At 44.3% G+C, this 21,332-nt stretch overlaps 1 protein-coding gene across 1 annotated transcript in view; it reads right to left on the bottom strand.

Annotated features, from left to right (window-relative positions):
- Positions 1-3,858: 3,858 nt before the first annotated feature.
- The window catches only part of ZRSR2 (zinc finger CCCH-type, RNA binding motif and serine/arginine rich 2), a 226,800-nt gene continuing 209,326 nt past the window's right edge, over positions 3,859-21,332 (bottom strand). The window contains exon 11 of the mRNA XM_069205016.1: positions 3,859-5,917. Within this exon, the coding sequence (XP_069061117.1) occupies positions 5,322-5,917 (596 nt within the window). The 3' untranslated portion in view covers positions 3,859-5,321. The remainder of the gene's footprint in view (positions 5,918-21,332) is intronic.

Here is a 21,332-nt window from a genome sequence, read left to right on the forward strand (position 1 = left end):
TCTGGAATGCTTGCTACCTTGAGAAACTGCCAGTGGTTAGACTTTTTGCAAGCATTCCTCCCATCACCTTTTGCGTGTTTAAGAACGGGTTGTTGAACCACAGCCAAACAGGATTTTGAAAGTGATCCCCTCTGGAGGATGACATCTTTGTCTTTCCTTGCCCCTAAGGCTAAACCCACACATGCAGTTATGTCTGTTACACTAGCATTTGATCAAATAGATAGGGGGCAATGGTTGGCAAAAAATGACCTTATTCCAATTTTTCACATCTAATCTTCACACTACACTCTAAGACATGGATATTTGTGAAATGCCCAACCGCTAAGATCTGTCTCCTAAGATCACCAATAGCATTGGGCAGAAGCACAAGTTTATTCTCCCTCTTCTTTTCTCATTGTACATGGCAGAGGTGAAGCCTTTCCCACCCCAAGACCAGATATACCCATTTCACTTTACAGATTAGTTGATCCTGTTCTCATATGTTCTGCATGACCTGCAGAGTCTTCTGGACTCTACAAAAATACAAGCAGGAAATTAATCGTTCTGGGAATTAAAATAGATGATAACTGTACCTGGGCTTCTCACGTCAGCTTTTAAGTTCTGCAAGTTTGGAATAGTAAACAAACATAAAAGATACCCTGCTTTGGTTGGAGGCAGTGCAAGGTGTAAAGTCCTACCACCAAGGTAGAATTACTCCAGTGCTTTTGTACAGGCCAGTTACCTATACAATTACTAAGAAGCGTAAACTTGATATGATTAGTATATATGGCATGCAGAAGTTGTTCAATCAGGGACAAATGTGCCAAAAATGAGTATCACATCAATGTCAGTGACAGTAGATTCTTGCCACATGAATTTTCTTTTTCATCTACGCCATGGAAGATGAGAAAACACTTGAATATATCACTTATCAGAAGTATTTAAGGGGCAAAGCAGCCAATTCAATTCTAAATTCTTATTGTACTCCAAAGGTCTTACGCAGTAGATATGGGTTGGTGACCTAAGACAAGAAGTTAGAATTTCCCCTTTCAGATTTAAACTTCTTTCAAAAAAAGGCTATTGGGGAGACCTTGATTGACAATGTCATCACGGCTTGTGCCAGGTGCCAGTTGTGAGTACCCAATTGTCAATTATCACTACTTGAGACAAAAAAATGTTATACCTTACATTACCTTAAAGTGAACCAGCAGTTCTTCAGATTCCTATTTTTATACACCCCATACTACAGATCTGGGCCATTATCTAAAATTGCAACCAGAAGTAGAGACTGTAGAGTCTGCAAGAACACAGAAACTGTAGGTTATTTATTATGATTTTGCCTAGCATTATTAAATCCGAGGAGGAGTTAGCTGCACTCTTTTTTAAGAAAGAGAGGCGCACAAATGGAGTGTTATGACAATGTTTTAAAGGTCACTCAAATGTTTTATTTGGATTATCGTGAATTTCCTGAAATAGCATATAGGCTGACGGTGAAGGAAATAAAATGCAATGTAATACTTTTAGAAGGCTAATTTGCTCAGCATCCTTCTCATGCCCTGAACCTGATGCTGCTGTTATATGATTGTCTTTCTTTCCACTCATCGTGAACCACCTCTTCACCTGCCTGCCAGGATGTTGTCTATGTACTGCCTCATCTCACCCCGTTGCCCTTGTCAACTGTTACCACCGACTGTGCAATTTCCTCCAACGCTCTAGGCACAGACTAGGGTCCGATTCAGGTTCAGGCACCCGCTGTGGTATTAGGCCTTTGCTTGCCAACAATGGTCAGGTAAGAGGATGAAACACGGAAGCAAATGAATGAGAGATCAAAGTCCTAGAATGTGTACCACACTCAACCACTCTGTGATATCTGAAGCCAATAAGTGGTTCAACAAGTCTGTGAAGACCAAATTAGTTAGACTAGCTTTCATATGAACTGTGCATTAAACAGGGATCATAAATGAATACCACTAGTTGTGGTTTCTCACCTATCTGCATCTGTATGTTTGTACCATTCTCAGTGCGCTAAATCAACTGAATGGCTACATGTGGCACCTAAAAATAACTCTGAAAAATTTAATAAATAGGAAGTGTCCCTTTACAAAGGTTTTGTCACCAACTAGACGCCAAATGTAAATAAAGAAGTATCAATAAGAGGGGAGATAATAAGTGCCCTATTAGAAATGGTTAGGGCATTAGCCTTCAACAATGGAAATGTCAGCGCTACCACCATTGATAAGATTTAGGCAGGGTAAATTTCCATGCTGATGACGAAAGCCTGCCACGAAGAAGGTCGCCAAGAAGGGCTATGTAAGTAGCAAAGTAGGTTTAAAATTCTTCCTAGAGAAACTTAGGTGATCTAAGTAAATGTAGGGTAGGACCTCAAGGAACATCGATTATTTTAGGCTTCATTAATGGAAGGTCCACAAGTGTGAACAAATAGGGCTTCCCTTTATAATCAAATATGTTTTACTTGAAAATATCCGGCAAATGTTCTGGGGCACTTGGTAGATTGAGGTTTACTTGCCCTTATATGGATTACCTGTGTTTATATGCAATCACTATGCGGATCATCTGCATAGCTCTTCAAGTGGCTCAAAAAGAGGAAACTAATAGGAGGAAGAATGGTCCAGACACAGGCTTCAGTGAAAGAATTTTGGGGTGAAGGTATGCTGCATTGAGAACTGGTGCTGAAATGACTGAGTCCTAAAAGCAAAAAGAAAGACAAATCAAGTTTCTTTGCTAGTGAGGGTTCTGGCGTAATCCTGATGGAGGTGCGTCATATCTGAAGTACAGCAACAGAGAGCATACGTCTAGAGAGGAACCGCTGTATGCATGACTTGCAGCAGACATCTGAGCAATGGTGGCTTCTGAGCGAGTGCAGATCAGTGCACACTGTTGTATTAAATATATATGGATGATAATATTGCAATATGTAAAGTAATTTGGAATCTCAAGCTTGAACACTGAAAATGATTCAAACTTGTGAATCTCTGAAAGAGCAAATGCTGCAGGACTGAGTTATCCAAGGTGTGATTACCATTTTACCCACTCACAAATAGATGCTTTGTGAAGGGAATGAAAATAGTGGCAGAATGTTGAGAAGGTTTGCAGTGAACTAAAAGCACTTCTAATGGATAGTCCATGACACGCTATTTTCGTATTTATATTTGCTGCATGCACGTATGATGCCAGGGCTTTATTTCCTCAGTGCATACACCGGGCACACAGCAAATGTCAGTTAAAGTCTCATGATCAAAATACACAAAATCCCTAGAATACGATTTATCTTCACATCGATCTGGAATGCTAAGTACAAAATTAAAGAAAATCTGCCCTCCTGCTTCATTCATTTTAGGTGCTGGTGAATCACTAATACGTTTGCTAAGTGGACACCATTTATTCTCACAATGGTATTTACTGTTATCACAACACCAATCAGTGGAATCAATGTACAAAGTGAAAAATTATCAAGGCTCCAGTTCAGGCAACAATAATTAAGAAGCATGAGGAAACATGTCCTACATGTTGTTGATTGAAATCTTGTTTTTAGATTTTGTTTTACTTTACCAATCCCTTCTAGAACTACAGTTTCATCAGTGACCCACAATATGTTAATGTAGGTGGTATAAGGAAATTAAAAACAAACATCTGTGACTGACTTTGTCTAAGATAAAATCAATATTTTAATAACAAAAGGGTTCAATGAATGAAGCTGCCCATGAATCTCTTTTAAAAGTAGGTGGGTTGCCCTCAAATGTGAGTATAGGGTATGCTTAAACATAAATCACATTAGCTAATAAAGACAAAGCCACATCACTTATGTTCTTAATCCAAATAATATTTCAGATATTAAAAAAATAAAAATGACCACGGTGTAAAAAATAAATAATTTATTTACAATAGTTTACTTTACCAAAGTCTCAACCTTACAAAAGTATCACCATTAAAGTGTTCCTCTTAACATTTCCGCAACATTCTTAACACATTTCAGATACGTTATAGTTGCACAAGCTGTAAAAAAAAAAAACAAATAGCAATTTTTTAAAATTTAAATGTTAAACAATGACATTTCTAATTAGGAATCGAAGACTGGTCTTCCTCTTATTATGAAGTGATTTCATTTATCAGACACAGAGACTCAGTTGCATGCCTCATCTTCTTTTAACCTATTTAATGGTCTTTCTTCAATGATGGCAGCAAGTAAAACCAAATACAGTTGAGCAACCGGTTAATGGGAACTGGAGAGATTCAGACAATTACAGAAGCTTATTTAAGAGAAGTGGCACTAGGGCTTTAGATAAGGGTCTAATTTTACACTGTTTCCAAGTTCTAAGAATACTGCAATATAAAAGCAACAGTTCGTCATTAATACTGATTCAGGAGTTCTAATTGGACAGCTACGGCTGAACTACGGTTATAATTTTTCAAACAGGTCAGACAAACTTAACAGAGAAGCCTTGTTACGCTATCCGTACCTTCCAGATTATTACTAGATCAGATCAGGGGCATGCCATATCCTGCGCTAGATGTATTGCTAAACAGGAACTGATATTTCTTTCTTGGCTAGCATTTGCATACCTCTGAAAAACCTTCTCACTCACCTCATGCATGTTGTTTTTGGTGGCAGTTCTGTTATGCATAGCTGGATTTCCAGCATGTACTGGACATGAATTGTTAGAAAGCATTATTTTGCAGGAATTCACCTGTTCATCTTATCTGAGATGAATGGTGCAGATTGTTAGAAGCTGATTGCAACTAAGTAACTATTCACTGAGAAACAGAAAGTATGCACCAAACCAGAGGGTACAACCATAAAACACTGCAGCTTCCTGCCCTGTATTCAGACAGGTTAATGGTGTACAACTTTTCCATGAGGACAGCAACAAAGGCAACAGACTGATCATATAAACATACTTTAAAAGAGAAAGGACTATTTTGATAGGAGAACAACTATTATGGATTGAGATTCAGCTCAATTTAATGGCATGAGGAGACACCTTATAAGTAAGAACAAACATGTCCTTGTATAAAATAAACAGTCACCACTTTGATCTTTAAAGGTAGCATGAAATTAAGTTTTTTGCACAGTGTATTACTTCTAGATTCCTTTGCACGAGATTCCCATTTCCCCTGAAAGTGTTTGAGTCAAATGTAAAAAAAAAAAAAAAAAAAAAACAAAGTTGGAGAACATAGAAAATAAATATTCTTATTTACACATGTTGGGCTATATTTAGGGCCGCTCAGTGTAGGGATTACACATGACGCACTCTGCAACAGCCAACCTTCTTCTGAAGATACATTTTTTCAACATGGGTGAATTTTTTATTTGATTTAAAACGTTATGCACTACTCCCTCTGCTCTTTGACTTTCCTCTGCTTCGTGACTTTCCTCTGCTTCGTGACCTTCCTCTGCTTCGTGACCTTCCTCTGCTTCGTGACCTTCCTCTGCTTCGTGACCTTCCTCTGCTTCGTGACCTTCCTCTGCTGCCTGATCGTTCCCGGCTCCTGGACCGTCCTCGGCTCCTGGACCGTCCTCGGCTCCTGGATCTCCTCCTCCCGTGGCTCCTGGATCTTGAGTTACTTCTACTTTTGTTCTTCTCCTTTGGTCTCCCTCTGCTTCGTGACCGTTTTCTCGCTCTACTTCTGGACCGAGGAGATCGCTCCCTTTTCCTGCTCTTGTAACTACTCCTTTTCCTTCTCTCCGATTCTCCATTTCTTTTGTAAGAATAATCAGGGCTGGGACTGTGCCGTCTCCTGGATCTTCCATGATAGTCCTCTGAGTGACCTGTTCGGTCTCTCCTTTCAAAGGGATCAGTCCTGGAAGGTGACAAGTGGATGTCTCGGTTGGCTTCCCAGAACTCATTATTAGGGTTTTGGAAAACATGGAGAAAATTGCAATGCTTCCCTCTTGGACACTTCTGTCTTTCAAACAGACCTGTAAAAAAGAAAGCACACGTAAACTATAATACATGTACAATTAACACATCAAATGCATCAAAGTGCTGTATTAATTTCTAAGCATGACACTTCAAAGATAAAGTTTGTTTAAAAAAACACTTGTTTTACAGTATTAAAATAAACACCAAAGTTTTACTTCGGCAATACAGACACCCCTGCTGAGCATGCCATTACCACAAACATTTATCACGGGTTCAGGTCAACCGAAAGCTGCTTATTTTTAGTGTAAGAGTTTTCTAAGGTACTGAGTTTTAAAACGGATGATCTTCTTTGGGTCCAAAAGGCCTGGCGCCACACCTTTGTTGAATTGGTGGCAGCTAATCAGATTTTTATCTTAAGATCTGTTGGCTCCACAGATCCTCCGCAGCGTGAGATATATATAAACACAGATTTCAGAATGGAGGTAGCCTCTCTGTAGTTATACAGATAAGAATTCCGAACCTACCAGAGATGGGTATTCCTCGAATTTTTCACCATTAACAACTTGTAGCCCGTTTGACGAATCTCCACATAACTCTGCAAACCTATGCTTCCTTCTATATTGGTAGACAACGAAAAGTTTTCAGGGTGATTTGTCAAGGGGGTGAAAAAGTACAAGAGGAGTCCCAAGTAGGTTTTGCCACCAATGCATTTTTCCATATACTTTTGTACTCGAAGTAGCACAAAGCCGGCGGAAATTTTTTTGACTGAAATTTGGCATTTTTAGACATTATGGCCCTCATAATGACCCTGGCAGACAGTGGTATTTTGGAGAAAGGTACTGCCAACTGGCTGGTGGTACCTTTCCCCAAAATATGACATTGGCGGTTTGGCTCAAGCCAAACCGCCAATGTACCACTCTGTCCGCCAGGGCAGTAACAGCCAGGCGACTGTCACTGTCACTGTCCCACCCGCGGGATTATGATCCTGCCTACCGCCATGGTTTTCGTGGCTTCCTTACTGCCACGAAAACCATGGCGGTAGGCACTATCAGTGCCAGGAAATTCATTCACTGACACTGATAGGGGTCTCCCCCAACCCCCTCCCCATCCCCAGAGCCCTACCCCACTCTACCACCCACAACATACACGCACATTCATGCACCAACATACACACACTCATACCCACATTCACGCATGCATACATCCATTCACACACACTGACATACATACAGGCACACATGCATTCACACAACACTACAAACATGCACACTCACACCCATTCATGCACACACGCATTACCACACGCCACACACACCCACATTCCCACACACACACACACACACAACACCCCTGTAGTGAAAATAGATGTGTTTGACCACTGACTTTGTGTTGCACCACTTTGCATATTAGTTGTTCAGTGTTCTCCAGTTGCAGATTACATTTTATATTCAGTTTAGCTGCCTATTGTCTTTTTAGAGGCGTTAGACATTGCTGTTAAGACATTGCAGTTGAGCTGTGTTTTTCCACATGGTAAACTAAGCTCGCTTTTTCGTATTCTTTCCTCACCGAAAACGAACAGCTAGTCAACATGATAAGGAGGACAGTGCAGGAAAAGGTGCGTTCTTGAGAGGAGAGCTTTAAATGTTGGCCAGTTTTCAATGTTTTTCTTCCAACTCTGACCTACAGTAGCCAGCATGTTTGAATATTTTCCTTTGAGAGGGTGGGGGGTCTTCTAGAAGGCTCTTTCTATGCTTGTTAAACTATAAAAAGGTGGCCCTGCTAGGTAGCGAGGGACTTTCCAAGACCTCGGTCAGGATTGAACATCAAATGACTGACACTTGTCCAGTGAAGGTGGATATCTCTTTTTCGCAGCTGAACGGGGTCGTCATCTTGCTGGCATGAGAAAGAAGAGGAGCTTGGCAGGCTCTACGTAATGAATTTTTACTTTATTCTTTGCTTTGCAATTATTCTATAATATAATCACATATATTTGCTGTGTATATTGCAGTTGAGAATCATTTTGATATATTTTCCTTTCATTGCTTTGACTATTTTTAAACGTGTGCTTTCGACCTACTAATCTCCTTCATTTTTTAGGAACCTCGTGGTGAAGTAATAACAAATGTCTTCTTTGAACTAAGAAGTGCATTCCAGAGATGTTTGTCAGCTTGGTGAAAGCAAAACAACTCCCCACCCGTCCCCTGTCGGAGCACCCGACTTACCTGCTCACAGGGGGGTCCTCTGGCAGGAGATGGGATGTAGCGCTGCTGCCAGCAGCACACCGCCAGGCGGTCTACTGGCGTGGCACTGCTGCTGGCAGCAGCGCCACCTTACCGCCGCCATGACCGTAGTCGGAATTCCGCCAGCCTTCTGGCAGAATTTCGGCTACGGTCATAATATGGTGGACGGTAGGTAGCCTCGGCGAGGGTTTTTGGCGCCTGTTGCCATGGCGGTAGGCAGTTTATTCCGCTAAGGACATAATGAGGGCCTATGTTTTGTAAAACTTTGCAGAAGTACCATATGACAATTCATTAGGTGACTGGCTAATGACTGCCATTACTAAAATGAAAGGCAGCCATGTTGTTTTTAAGATGCAGTTTGTCTGTGTTCTGTGTTACTCCTTCAGATGTAGGTAAGCATTATCTGTGATATTTTTCCCTTAGCTATTACCAATTCAGTGAAGTGGTAATGGGTGAGGAATATTGGTTATAGGTTTTTATATATTTAAAAAAATGTACAGATTACAGCGATACTGCCTCACTAGTACTGTGGAGCCAAAACATTTTTTTTTTTTTAAATGATAAAAAAATAAACGTACCCTACATTTTACAAATAAAGTGCACTAAAGTGTATTTTCTATTTTAAACATATTTAAATATGCACAAAAAAGTCCATGAAATAGTGCGGGAACATCCACAAATTATTGTAGAATTAAAAAAAAAAAATGATTTCCCTAGAAAAATATATAAAAAAATATAACTACATTTTACTACCTACTACCACTTTAAGAAATTGATAATAGGTAGTAAACAACAATGAAACCTAATACTTAACTATAGCTAAGACCCTAACTTAGAACACAGCGAAACACAGACTGCAGAACGGAGCAAAACTGTGCTAATAACTACATGGATGCCTTTTACCTTACGTTAACACAGCCTTTAGCCTATCACATACAGTCTTCTTGTCCACATGTACTGTGGTATACCAAAAACTTACCACAGTATACTGTGGAACAATCCATGATTACGCTTTTTTAAACTTAAAAATGTAACACTATTTACACATACTACCAAAAATTACCATTTATACCTCATAATGTATATTCCTGCCACTTTACACCTGCATCAGTTCACACACTTTCACGCTATGTCTGCTTCAATTAACACACTACACTCTATGCTACTCCACTCTACGCTTTTACACTTTACTATACACCGCTGGACTATGCCAATCTACTGTATGACACTCCATTCTACGATATTATACTCCATTCTATGACACTCCAATTTACACCACTCAACTCTACTGTACGCTATTAAACAGTAAGCAATTCTACTCAACGCTATTGTACTCCACTCTGCCACTCCACTGTACACCACTTCACTATATGCCACTATACTCTATGACAACCCAGAGTGCGCTATTACACTGTGCAACACTAAATTCAATGCCACTCCATGCCACTCCACTGTACGTCACTAAACTCAAAGCTATGCCACTCTACACCACTCCACTGTATGCTACTCCACTCTATGCTGTTCATTGTATGCCACTCCAGTCTATCCCACTCTACTCCCCTCCACACCACTTCACTGCAGGCCACTCCAGTCTACGCTATGCCACTGTACCTCACTACAGAGTACCTCACTCCACTGTACGCCGCCACCTGACACTACACCACTACACTGTATCTCACTCCATTCTACGCAAGCCCATTTTACACAACTTCACTATATGTCACTCCACACTATTCAAATTGTACACCTGTCCACTCTAACACACACTAATCTACGCCACTACACTGTACACCACACTACTGCATGTCACTCCACTCTATGCAACTACACTGTAAGTAAATCCACTATTACACTGTACAGAACTCCATCATAAGGCACTCTATTCCATGCTATTGCACTCTTTGCAATTCCACTGTACGCCATTCCACTCTACGCCACTCCAGTCTATGCCACTACACTCTACGCTATTCCACTGTACACAACTCTACTCTCCCCACTCCACTCTTTGCCAATCCACTCTATGACACTACACTATACGATATTCCACTTGACGACATTCCACTGTACGCTATTGTACTGTATGCCACTCCACTGTACCTCACTCTTGTGTACGCCGCTCCACCCTACGCCACAGCACACTTCGCTATTACACACTACGCCACTCCACTGCATGCTATTCTATTGTATACCACTACCCTGCAAAAACACCCCGGAACACTATACTTTACAACAGTACACTTTACAACACTCTCCCCCACTCTACTGTACCACCCTCTCTTAATGACACTCCATTCAATGACAGTAAACTGTACGATTTCAAATTTTTTAAAATTAAAGATAGAAAAAAAACCATTGCAATACAATGAAAAACCAAAAGGTTAAACGTTTGCTATTGTTAGGAAAACTATATTTATTCTTTCTACACGAACCAATGTAAGCTATATAAGCTTTTGAAAGTCTTATATTTAGAATTTACGTAACACCTTCAAATTACTATAATTCATGCACGCCTGTACATAGTCTTGTCGCCTCACTCCCCATACTACATTAACTGTAACTTGTCCCTTCTCCATGCACTAGTTATACCCTTGCATATTACGTCACTTAAACCATGTGCAATCATATGACTGATAACACTTATGACCTCTCAAATTATGTGATTTCAGAGAACACAGTGCATGGTATGGAATGCATATGCTACCCACAGAATCTTTAACACCACTTTGCATTGTGAATTTGCCTTTCATTGATCATTTAAGGGCGGTAAGGAAATGCCTCTTTTGGTATGGTCAACCCCAAATTTTTAGAATGATGTGTCTGTTTTTTCAACTCAGAGTGCACTGCGGCCTGCTAACCAGATCTCAGTGTCAGCGCCCAGACCCTAAAATGAGTTTGTTGAATTGGCTTATACCCAATTGGCATTGGCTAACTTACTTTAAGTCCCTAGTATATGGTACCAAGAGTACCCAGGTCATGTAAGTTAGAAGGTCAAACCAGGGACTGCAGCACTGGTTGTGCTCTCTGGATACGGCACAGGTAAAACGAGCCTCCGGGTCCACCACGGCAGACTGGAATAGCAGTTTTGAAGTGCTAGCCTGACTTTGTCATTTACTCCACAGCAAAGTGAAGCCTACCCATGCAATATGTGAAAGTCACCCTTATGGCAGGCCTAAAGAGCTCTAAGGCAGGGAGCATTTCAGAGACAGAACATGCATTTTACGGTTTTGACAGTAAAAACACAAAAAGTGTTGTTTTTAACTGAGGTAGAACATGGTCGCCCCTTTGGCAAGTACAGGGTTACAAATGGACCCCTCAGCTGTGCTACCTCCTGAATGGTGAGACCACAGTTGTAGTCGCAGCTTGTGGAGCACTGAGGGGGTGGGGCGGCAGGGGTGATAAGAGTAAATAAATATTTAATGAAATAATGTTTTGTTTTTTTAAAACACACTTACCTCGATCGCCGCCGCACCGCTACTCAGCTGCAGGCAGGCAGGCAGACTCTCAGCTTGCTTAGTGTAACTTGTGCAGAGTGCAACTTTCACAAAGTTGCCACTTTATTGACTTCTGTGCCCTTAACGACTGCACAAACAGCCTGTCTCCGAGACAGCTTTCTGCCCTTCTGGGGAAAGTTGCTAACAACTCTCAGGAAAGGAGACATTAGAAGTCTCAAATGAAGGGAGGTATTACCTACCTCCTGCAATAAGCCACATTGGTGTGGGCCCAATAGGCTAGCTTCAAAGGAGAAGCCGTCTTTGAAAGGCAAGTGGGTAACAGTAGGGAGAGGGGTTGCTCCACTGTCTATGTAGACAGGCTAGCACTAGGGAGAAGGAATGGGAAACTAGTTAGACAACCCGTTTTTTCAGGGGCATGTAGCACCCTTGGTAGCCAAGCCTCTGGGTTGGGCTAGGGAGATCTGGATGTCAAGAGAGGTGTTCTGCCATGTTAGAAGTGGGCAGTATGGTGCATCATGGGATTGCCAGATGCCACACTTCACAGAAGTGGTCTTGAGAAGGGAGTGAACCTGGTAGCCCACTGGCTACCAACTGCATCCTACTGAGGGCATTTTCTGAGAACAGGGCACTCTTGGCACCCAGAATTCAGATCTTGATTGGACTGGAAGAAGGACCGAAGAAGGTCTGCTCTGAGGAACCTCCAAACAGAGGCCGTATCAGCGTGGACTGCACCTTCTGAATCAGGTGACCAGCAAAGGAGAAAGGACTGTGCCTGCTGTGCTCTGCTCATGTGGAACTTCTTTTCAGAGCCCAGCTGAAGCAACAGACTACAAGGGGCTTATTGGCTGACCTTCTGTTCGCAGCATTGGGCCACAACAGCTAAAGAAGACTGCTGGTGAAAGTTGGTAGCCCAGAAGCTGCAACCGAGTTAGCCAGGCCCAGGAGAGTTGTACAAGTGTAGCTTGTTCGCCCAGTAAAAGAGTTATCGCCCAGTGAAGGATCTGGCTGTAACTGCAATACCGGGCGAGTGGTACCCTAGTGATGACTGGACTTCTGCCAGGACCGCGAGTACTTTGAGAACCAACGTCCCCTAGGCCAGGATTACCTCGCCCACTTCATGGACTGAGGAGAAGCCGTGGGAAACCCCTCATCAACCACTTTGTATTTCACAGCATACTTGAGCACCTTCAGCTTCCTGTATACCTTGCATCAGGACCACTTCTATAGGAACCTACAGCAAAGAATAAAAGTGCCTGGAACTGACTGAAGACTACTTCACCTGTTGAAGTAACTGTTTCGAAGGACCTTACTTGTCCCCCTGACTACTTACCTGTTGGAGTTGGTTGCCCAAAGTAACTCTAAACAATCGCTGTACAACTAGCTTAACATTTTTGTCAAAAAATGTCTGTATCAAATTTGTTGAATTTGCCAGTGCTTGTTCACAGTTGAGTAAAAATTACATTTTTACTGTACCTTGTAAAATCTATATCTCCAGAATCCTAAGGTGGATCTTTTTTGTTGTGGTGTCCTAAAATACAGTCTATTTTATAAACTTGTGTCATATTCATTGAGTGTCTGTTATTTCTTCTTCAATTGTTTTGGTGCCATTTACATAGTTTATACTTGTTCCTTTGTGTAAGCCTTTTTGCTCAGAGCCACATTTACGCAGGGTTGAGCAAGTAGGTTTAACAAACGAAACCTACCGGTCCTAAAAGGGTTGGTACGTATAGAACACAGTAAGGTTGACCAGCCACACCATATAATACACCCTATTTCATCACAAGGGTCTAGTGCCTCAGAGTTTCATTGGTCATTAAACATTCTGAGTTCTTTTTACCATGCTATAGGTCATTGAGGTGGCTCACTCTGGTTAAGTGGTGTGTGGTAGGAGTCTTAGGTTCTGCAGTAAATTTAGTCAGGTGGGTTATACAAATTGTCCTAGTTATGGGCCAGTTAAGTTATTATCCTACACTGTGTGGCACCCTTCTGGAGAGCAAATCCATAATACAATATTAACATAAACTGGTTAGAAGAAATAGAAACTTGCCTTGAAAAGGAAGTCTGGGGTACACATAGGCTACTGGAGTACAGGGAGAGTCCGAAAAATGCTAGATTTCAGAGGAAGTTAGTAAAATACAGGAGTACTATGGAGAAAGAGTCAATAGAATGCTGGAGTCAAAACAATCAAAAAGAGAGAACGAAATGAGTTTAAGGAGAGTTATGGAAATGCTAAACTAAAAAAAGTTGAGGCAGAGTCAAGAAAATGAGAAAAGACAAAAAGTCTCGGAAAATGAGCAGTATATTGCTCTGTAAACAAAATAAACTTCATCACTGCTATACAAATGGTCCGCATTCTTATATTGAGCATCCAGTGCATTTTGCACACTTTCATCCAAAACCTTTTGGGCAGCCCAAATTGAATGAACAAACAAAGCTACAGTTCTCTGACCTCTATGGCAGTCATTGGACAGCAACAGATCAAACTGACATAGTTTCAGTGGAGAGATATATAACAACTGAATTAACTTCTGCCAGACATTGCAAGACACTTTTTTTTTTTTAAATAAGAAAGCAGCATCCCAGTCAGTGAAAAACCTAAATCCAAATTCTACCAGGGCTGGAGAACCCATAATGGGAGTAACATCTCTAATCATGGCATTAAGGGATGGAACCACTCCTTTAGGTTCCGACATGGCCATCATGCTATTTAGGGTATTGAGCAATGCAGTCAAGAGGATAGACAGGGAATCCATCGAGTATTTTTCTATCAAAAGAGATACCTTAAATGTTTCATCATCGAAAAACCTCAACCACTGTCAATAGCTTACAGTACTTAAAGTATCCCACTTCTTGTGTGAGTGGAACCAAGTAAACACCTCCAATAGCATTAAATAAAATATGAACTGTTACTGAAGATCACGGTCTTAACTTCTTTCCAAATTTCAATGTGTCCAATGAAGAGAGATATTGTAATCCGAACCTGGCCAATATATGTTGCAGTTTTTGGCCTAGTGTTATTGTACCACTTTGGTGACTGCTAGGCCACCTAAGTCCCTTGCGGCATTTGCTATTTAATCCCTGCTGTCTTGCTAGCTTAGGTAAAACCTAGACTAGTTACATCATTGATAGGCACCTTAACATTACAGTAAGAAGTGCCTTTATTCAATCTAACTCTGCCACCAAGTGCTCAAAAATATAAAGGACATACCATAAAATATGGCAGGATTTTGAGGTTTTAGATAAAGAGTAGCTGTGGTATATTTTATTGCACATCGGGTCTGTCATATTTGTGACAAACTGACACTTTACAGAGTGTGTTATGTTCTGGCCCCATGAGCACCATTTGCACGTTTTAGTAAAACACTGTATTTTACTTTTCACTTGCCAACTTACTATTTTTTGCAGTTATACACAGTCCAGTAAAAATACACACTAATAACAGCAAACTACTAGGAAATAACAGGAGGATAGTTATTGTGAGATTAAAAAATGAGTGCTGCCAGTTACACGCCGATTCCATCAGCTGTCCCCTCAAATGACTGATCTGTCCTACTGGCATGCCAATTATTGTGTATTCCCACATATATTTAACATTTTAGGTGAGTCAACCCTGAAAGTAAAAGCTTTGTTGCATGTTGCATATTTCTACAATCTATGTTGAATTCTGAAGAAAGGTGATATATATATATTGTCAAGTATGACTACACCCTTAGTTGCTAGCGCAATAAATTATTGGTTTTAGGACTACCTGCCTCTTTCAGGGAGGCATTCACTACAATGTTCAGACTCTTGCATCTGCATTGAGCCACACTGCTCCTGAACCTTGTTCTAAAACATCCTCCTCCTGAAAGAGTGGGAGCTGAAGTCCAAGATGGCAGCACTTCTGAAATGCCCCTTATTGCAGCATCATTCTCCATCTGCCACTGCCCTGAGTGCGGCTCACACTAGTGGATGATGGGTGAGTGATGTGTCCAGATCCAAGCACGAATTGACATGGAATAACCCCTATCTTTTTCCTGCTTAAAGCCTTAGGAGGCCCATTTGCATGAGCTTTAGCTGTCATCTGGAATCTGAATAGCCCATTAACTAGGTGTGAACCTGCTCCCATGCCTGAGACAAAGGCCTTGGCTATAGGGGGGTCTGCTGTTGCTCTGTCAGGATGGTCACCTGCGCTGTGCCCAGAAACTTTATTACCTTCAAAGAGGCCTACGCTGACAAAGGCATTGTTAGTTAACACATGGACAGGGCCCTTCTTTGTAGTCAACCAAACACCAATCCCTATGGGTGGGAACTGCCCCAGAACCATTTTGAGAGAGCAAAGAGGAGTGAGCAAATTTCCCTGGCCACACCTCTAGGGTGGGCACAGGAGCTCTGCACAGAGAAAAAAGGTCTCTGGCATCTTGGATTTTATGTAGAGAATGGCACTATGGGATTGTTTGCAGTAGGGTGCACAGGAAGTGCTGCAAACGTAGGTAGGGTTACCACTGGGAACTTATACCGTATTGGTTAGGGAGGGGCCAGGGGGTCACCTCCACCCACAGGCTGGTTCCAGGCATAAATGTGACGCCCACAGTACCCTCCTTAGAAGACTTTCTGAACCTGTGGAATAACAGAAGAGTACTAGACCTAGTAACTGTGACTTGAGAGGAACTGAGAACACTGTACCTGCTCTCCCACTTGAAAAAGAAACCGACTACGGGGGGTGTGGTATGGCCACGAACGAAGATGGCCTCCTAGCAGTGGAGCTCCGTATCCGTGCCTCGGGGCCCTGAAAGACGCGGACGCTGGAGCAGGTCGGCTACAACGTAGGCGGGAGACGTCCACAGTGGAGGTGCTTCTAGCAATGCCCTCCACCGGGGACGAGAAGCAATAAGAGGGCCCGACGAGGAAATCATGCACCGCGGACTGCGGCAAGACCAGGGCGAGGCCGCTACAATGTTCCGGCTGCGCGCTTTGCGCGTGTGAGGGGTGCAGGAGGCAACGAGGTTCTGTGTCCGCAGCTTGGAGCTCTCAGAGACCCTGAAGGTACCTGAGGACTCGGGTGGAGTGTGAGTCGCGCTGAACAGAGTCGGAGGGGAGGCGAGAGGAGGAGCCCTCCCCACCCCCCAGAGAACAGCTGGCCTCAAACACATGCAAGTGAGTGGGGTGCTAGCCACAACGGAGCGGTGGGGGGACAGAGCGGCGGGGGAATACTGGCTCTGGCACCGATCACCCGGACCACCACCTGAGTGCCCAATGGCAGCTTTTGAGAGCCGGGGGGAGAACAAACAAGCCTGAAGAACCTGAAGTACCTGGACGCCCCCCGAGCAAATCCTGTACAACGCCCGGAAAGGGAGAGTCAGGAGACCGACTTGAAGCTACAACTTAAACCCAGAGGAGAGACAGGGTAGCAGGAGGTCTTTAATCTAAAGGACTGCAGAGACACCCCCCGGCTGGTGTATCCTTAACACCCCCCTCTCCTGCACCGCCTTCGGAGGGGTCTTAAACTGCACAGGATCACATCTAGGAGTACCGCTCCCGCCGCTCTGCTCCTCACATTCTTCATTCCTTCTGTTATCACCACGCTAGTGGGCTAGCGGTTGCGCTCCCCCCACCCTACCTTGCCATCCCGGGGGGTATCATATGAGCGCTCTGACTTGGCAGATCAGAGAGGCTGGGAAGACGGGCGTAGGCTCCATCGCCCAGCACTTGATCGCCTTCACTTGCATCAACTTGCTTAGCTGGTCGCTGTTCCTCCAGCACCAATGGTGTGTCCATAGAGCCTCCCAGCGTTTAGCCTGCACTGAAGCCCCTTGCCCTCTACCAACGCAGCCAGGCTGTACGGACGAGATTCTGGATTTTGGAGAAGAGGCCTCACGTCGAGACCCCCCAGACCCTCCAACTCTTCCTCTCCCACTACTCTATCTAGCCTGGACACATATGCTAAGCTTCTAACTTATAGCCCCGAAGGCCAACCCAACATCGATACCCTGTGATGCTCGGCGGGAAGTCGACGGGTAAACCCTCAGGCAAACCGGCACGACAGCTACTCTTCTCGGAGGCCCTCCAGCTTAACAAACTGGCGCCCTCGCTCGCAGAGTCCCCAAATGTGGCCGGCACAGAGTAAGCAACAACAATGGACTGCAAACTCCAGGAGATCACAGCGGTCAGTCGCAGACTCGAAGGAATGGATACAGCTATAACCTCACCGACAACAGAGACCAAATCAATGTGCTTAGAAATAGCAGGTTTTCAGTCTCGTGTAACAGGACTGGAACGACCGTGGAGGACCACGTACACACGTTCTTAGACAAAGACCAGGAACTCCTGTTCCTCCGTAGCAAACTTATTGACTTGGAGGACAGAAGTCAGAGGGACATCATCAAGAACATGCAGAAGGCACAGACACCTCCTCCTTCCTCCCACAATTGACCGAAACGTTCTTCGAACCGCCGCTGGAGTTCCAGAGAGCACATCGTCTGGGCCCCAAGAGGAAAGATGGAACCTCCAAACCTCGCCCGATCAATATGTCTCTTGAGACACAAGCAGGTCCGCCAGCTCCTGTCAGTGACCCGAGCACATGGACCCTTCAAAACGAACGGCTAAGAAATCCGCATATTCTCAAGAGAAACCACCGAACGCCGGAAGGGACAACTGGAAGTAAAATAAGGCCTGTTTGAACCAGCAAAACTGTGGACCACCAAGAATGGAGTATCCAAGAACTTTTATGACCCAGGAGACTTGCAAATTTACCTGGATAGTTTACAATCCCAGTCCATGGACACAACGGACTCAGACCCACCTCTGCGCACACCCTGTGACAACAGAGACACCTCGCTCCCATCGTCCAACCAGGAGGGACCAGGCTGCTCTGAACTCGACCTCCGACCCGGAGGCAGAGACCTGGCTAGACTTGCAAAATACCAGACGCAAAATTCCTGCAAGCGCTGGCACTCCACACACAGCTTTCGGACAGAGACAAATCCCGTTCCCCCTTGAAGCCTACGCCGGACTCCACTTGAACTCACCTGACCCCACCTGCACTTGTCCATACTCGCAGCCGTGACGACCTCGAGTGCCCAGAGACTTGCTGAGAAACTGGAGGGCCCGCCAGCCAACCAGCAGACAGATGAGTATCTACCCCCAAGCTGAAGTTATACTGTTATATGTTTACACTGTTTCTGGTTTCTCACATCATACTGTAATTGAATGACTACACGTCTGGTCTTGTTTATGGTCTCGACCGAGTTGTACAAGCCGACAAATTATGGATAGACATATTCACATTCTCTCAATGTTAATGTTTATGTTAAAGTTTCCTTATATGCAGCTGTTACATCCTTAACACTTTCCGGGGCTGCTCTCTGCTTCCACATGTCCCCCCCCACCCCAGCCCGCATGGGTGCAGCCGCTGCCCAGATACCCCCCACATTTCACCCTACGGTGAGGATTCAATTCTGATGTGACCCGACCCAGTCACAGAACTAGAACACGAATGCAAAACTTCTTCCTCAGACTTGCTGCATGCCCCTGGATCTGTGAACACCGAGCCGCAGGATGATTAGCAATACAGTTGGCACTGACGGTATACACGTCCTACAGAACACTGCATCACACCGCACTTTTACCCTACTGACGACAGTGGGAGTCCCGATCCTCTATGACCCTTACCCCCTCTGCGCCTAATGTATTCCTGCGAATCTGAGATATTCCCCCTCCATATGACTGGAAAAGACCCTCAAGCCCATGGGGCAGCTGCATGCCCTCCTCGTCCCTCCCCCTCCCTATTTCTATTCTTATCTTTGCTTCAGCATAGAGAATCTCAAAAATTACATGTCACAGCGATCCCGACACCCCCACCGCCCTCCACCCAGAGACGATACACATTTCTACGACCCCTGGTAATTCTGCCCACTCCAGAGGCCTGCCCTCCTCTGTCCCCCATGGAAATGGGGACTGACCTGGGTGTTCCTGCCCCCGATTGGTGCCCATCCGGCTGAGCGTGGGGGCTCCATAGGTCTGGACCCGCATCTTATAGACCCGGTCCCTTAGAGTTTTGTTTCCGTACTCCTCTCCCTAGTTCCCTTCTTTCTCCCTTTCTCCCCACCCCCCCCCGTCTACTCTGTCCTCCATCTATTCTCCTCCTCACCCCCCCTCTCTGTTTCTTCTATCCATTTCTCTTTCCCCTCTTTCATGAAAATGGTGGAGATGTCCGGAGACTCAATGTGACTTGCTCCATATTCTGTGTTAATGTTCCTCAGTCCTGCCCCTATGGAAAGCAGTGAGCTCCACCCTCAAAGACTCCATGCCACTTCAACCACCACTCACCCCCTCGACTATCCTCCTACACGATCTGGATCCATTCCCGCCCTTTCTCGCCCGCAACAAAGACTACTATATGTGGCACTTGCGACAGCCAATATTTGTATCCTTCGGAACTGGCTATCAACGGCATACCCAACCCCATACTAATGGATGACAGCTATAGCTCCTGGGAATAGCCACCCAGGAGCGGGTAATCTGCAAGATTAAGCAGCCTTATTCACTCAGGTCTGGGCCCCCTTTCTGGCGGAGGCACCATAATTCCTTCCTCATTTATCTCCCTCCCCCTCATCCACATAGAGCACCGTGAATCCTCATTAAAAGCCTTGCTGTTTCCCCCCACCCCCCTGACTTGCGATGGTGTCCTCTGTGCCTGTACACCCCTTCCCCCCATCTTCTCTCCTTCCCCATCCCTCTCTCTCACTCCATCCCTCTTTGCTCCTCCTTTTCTTCTTTCTCCCTCTCACCTTTCTCCCCCCCTCCTTATCTCTCTCTCTCTCTCTTACCTAACCTCCTCCACTCCCCACAGGCCTTCCCTTAGTCTCGTTACGGACAGCCCTCCCCTTAGTCTCGTTACGGACAGCCCTCCTCCTCCCACCCCCGCCCTTGCCAGCAAGAAGATATGGCCTATTGATACATGCTATCAAGAACTACACCTTCCATGCTCTGCCGGACATACAAAACACGAACGGGTTGGGTCCGGTTGGCACACCCACTTATGCCGGAATACAGGATAACATATCTTAAACAACAGTTTACATTATTCCCCAGTTTGCGACAGTATATTGTTTACCCTGCCACACCTCCCTGGCCTTGCATCCCCTCCCCCCTCCTCTTCTCCCCTCTCTCTCTTTTTCCCCCTGATATCTCCCTGCCCTGAATAATATTTTCCTTTCACAGCAACTGACAATTGTTAATCATATGTGTTAATTTTCCATGCTTGAGAAATGTGTTCTGGCCGTTCTTCTCTGCCACCATGACAGACTTCAAAATGTCCCTTAAAAAGTCCTTTATCCTAAACTGTTTCCGTATGTATTGCTGAACTTCTATAATAAAGAATTGCACCACAAAAAAAGGCTCCATCCCAGGGGCAGTTTTCAAACTAAAAAAATAAAATAAAATTGACTACAAAAGTCAAAAGGTCGGCCTCCTGTTCAAGTTGCAGGGACACAACAAGCTACAAGAGGCCTCTGTTGCAACTTCCCAGCTGATCATTTCCAACTGCACTTACCCTGGACCCTGCTTCAGTCCTCTGCTGGAGTAAGTTTTGAACCCCAAATACTGTACCAGAGTCCTGGACCCTTGGCTGGTGTTAAAGTGTACTCCTCCTAAACCTGGGACATAAAAACCTTTTGGCTCCAAAGACCTCCGGTGGACCGAGATCAACCTGCCAAGCTGATCTGACAAAGGTGGCTACCGCTGGGCCAAAAATTCAGGTTGCTCCTGCTGTGGAGGTTTTTTGCAGTAGCAAATCCGAC

The sequence above is a fragment of the Pleurodeles waltl genome, chromosome 8 (genome assembly GCF_031143425.1).
Source record: "Pleurodeles waltl isolate 20211129_DDA chromosome 8, aPleWal1.hap1.20221129, whole genome shotgun sequence".
Taxonomy (NCBI): domain Eukaryota; kingdom Metazoa; phylum Chordata; class Amphibia; order Caudata; family Salamandridae; genus Pleurodeles; species Pleurodeles waltl.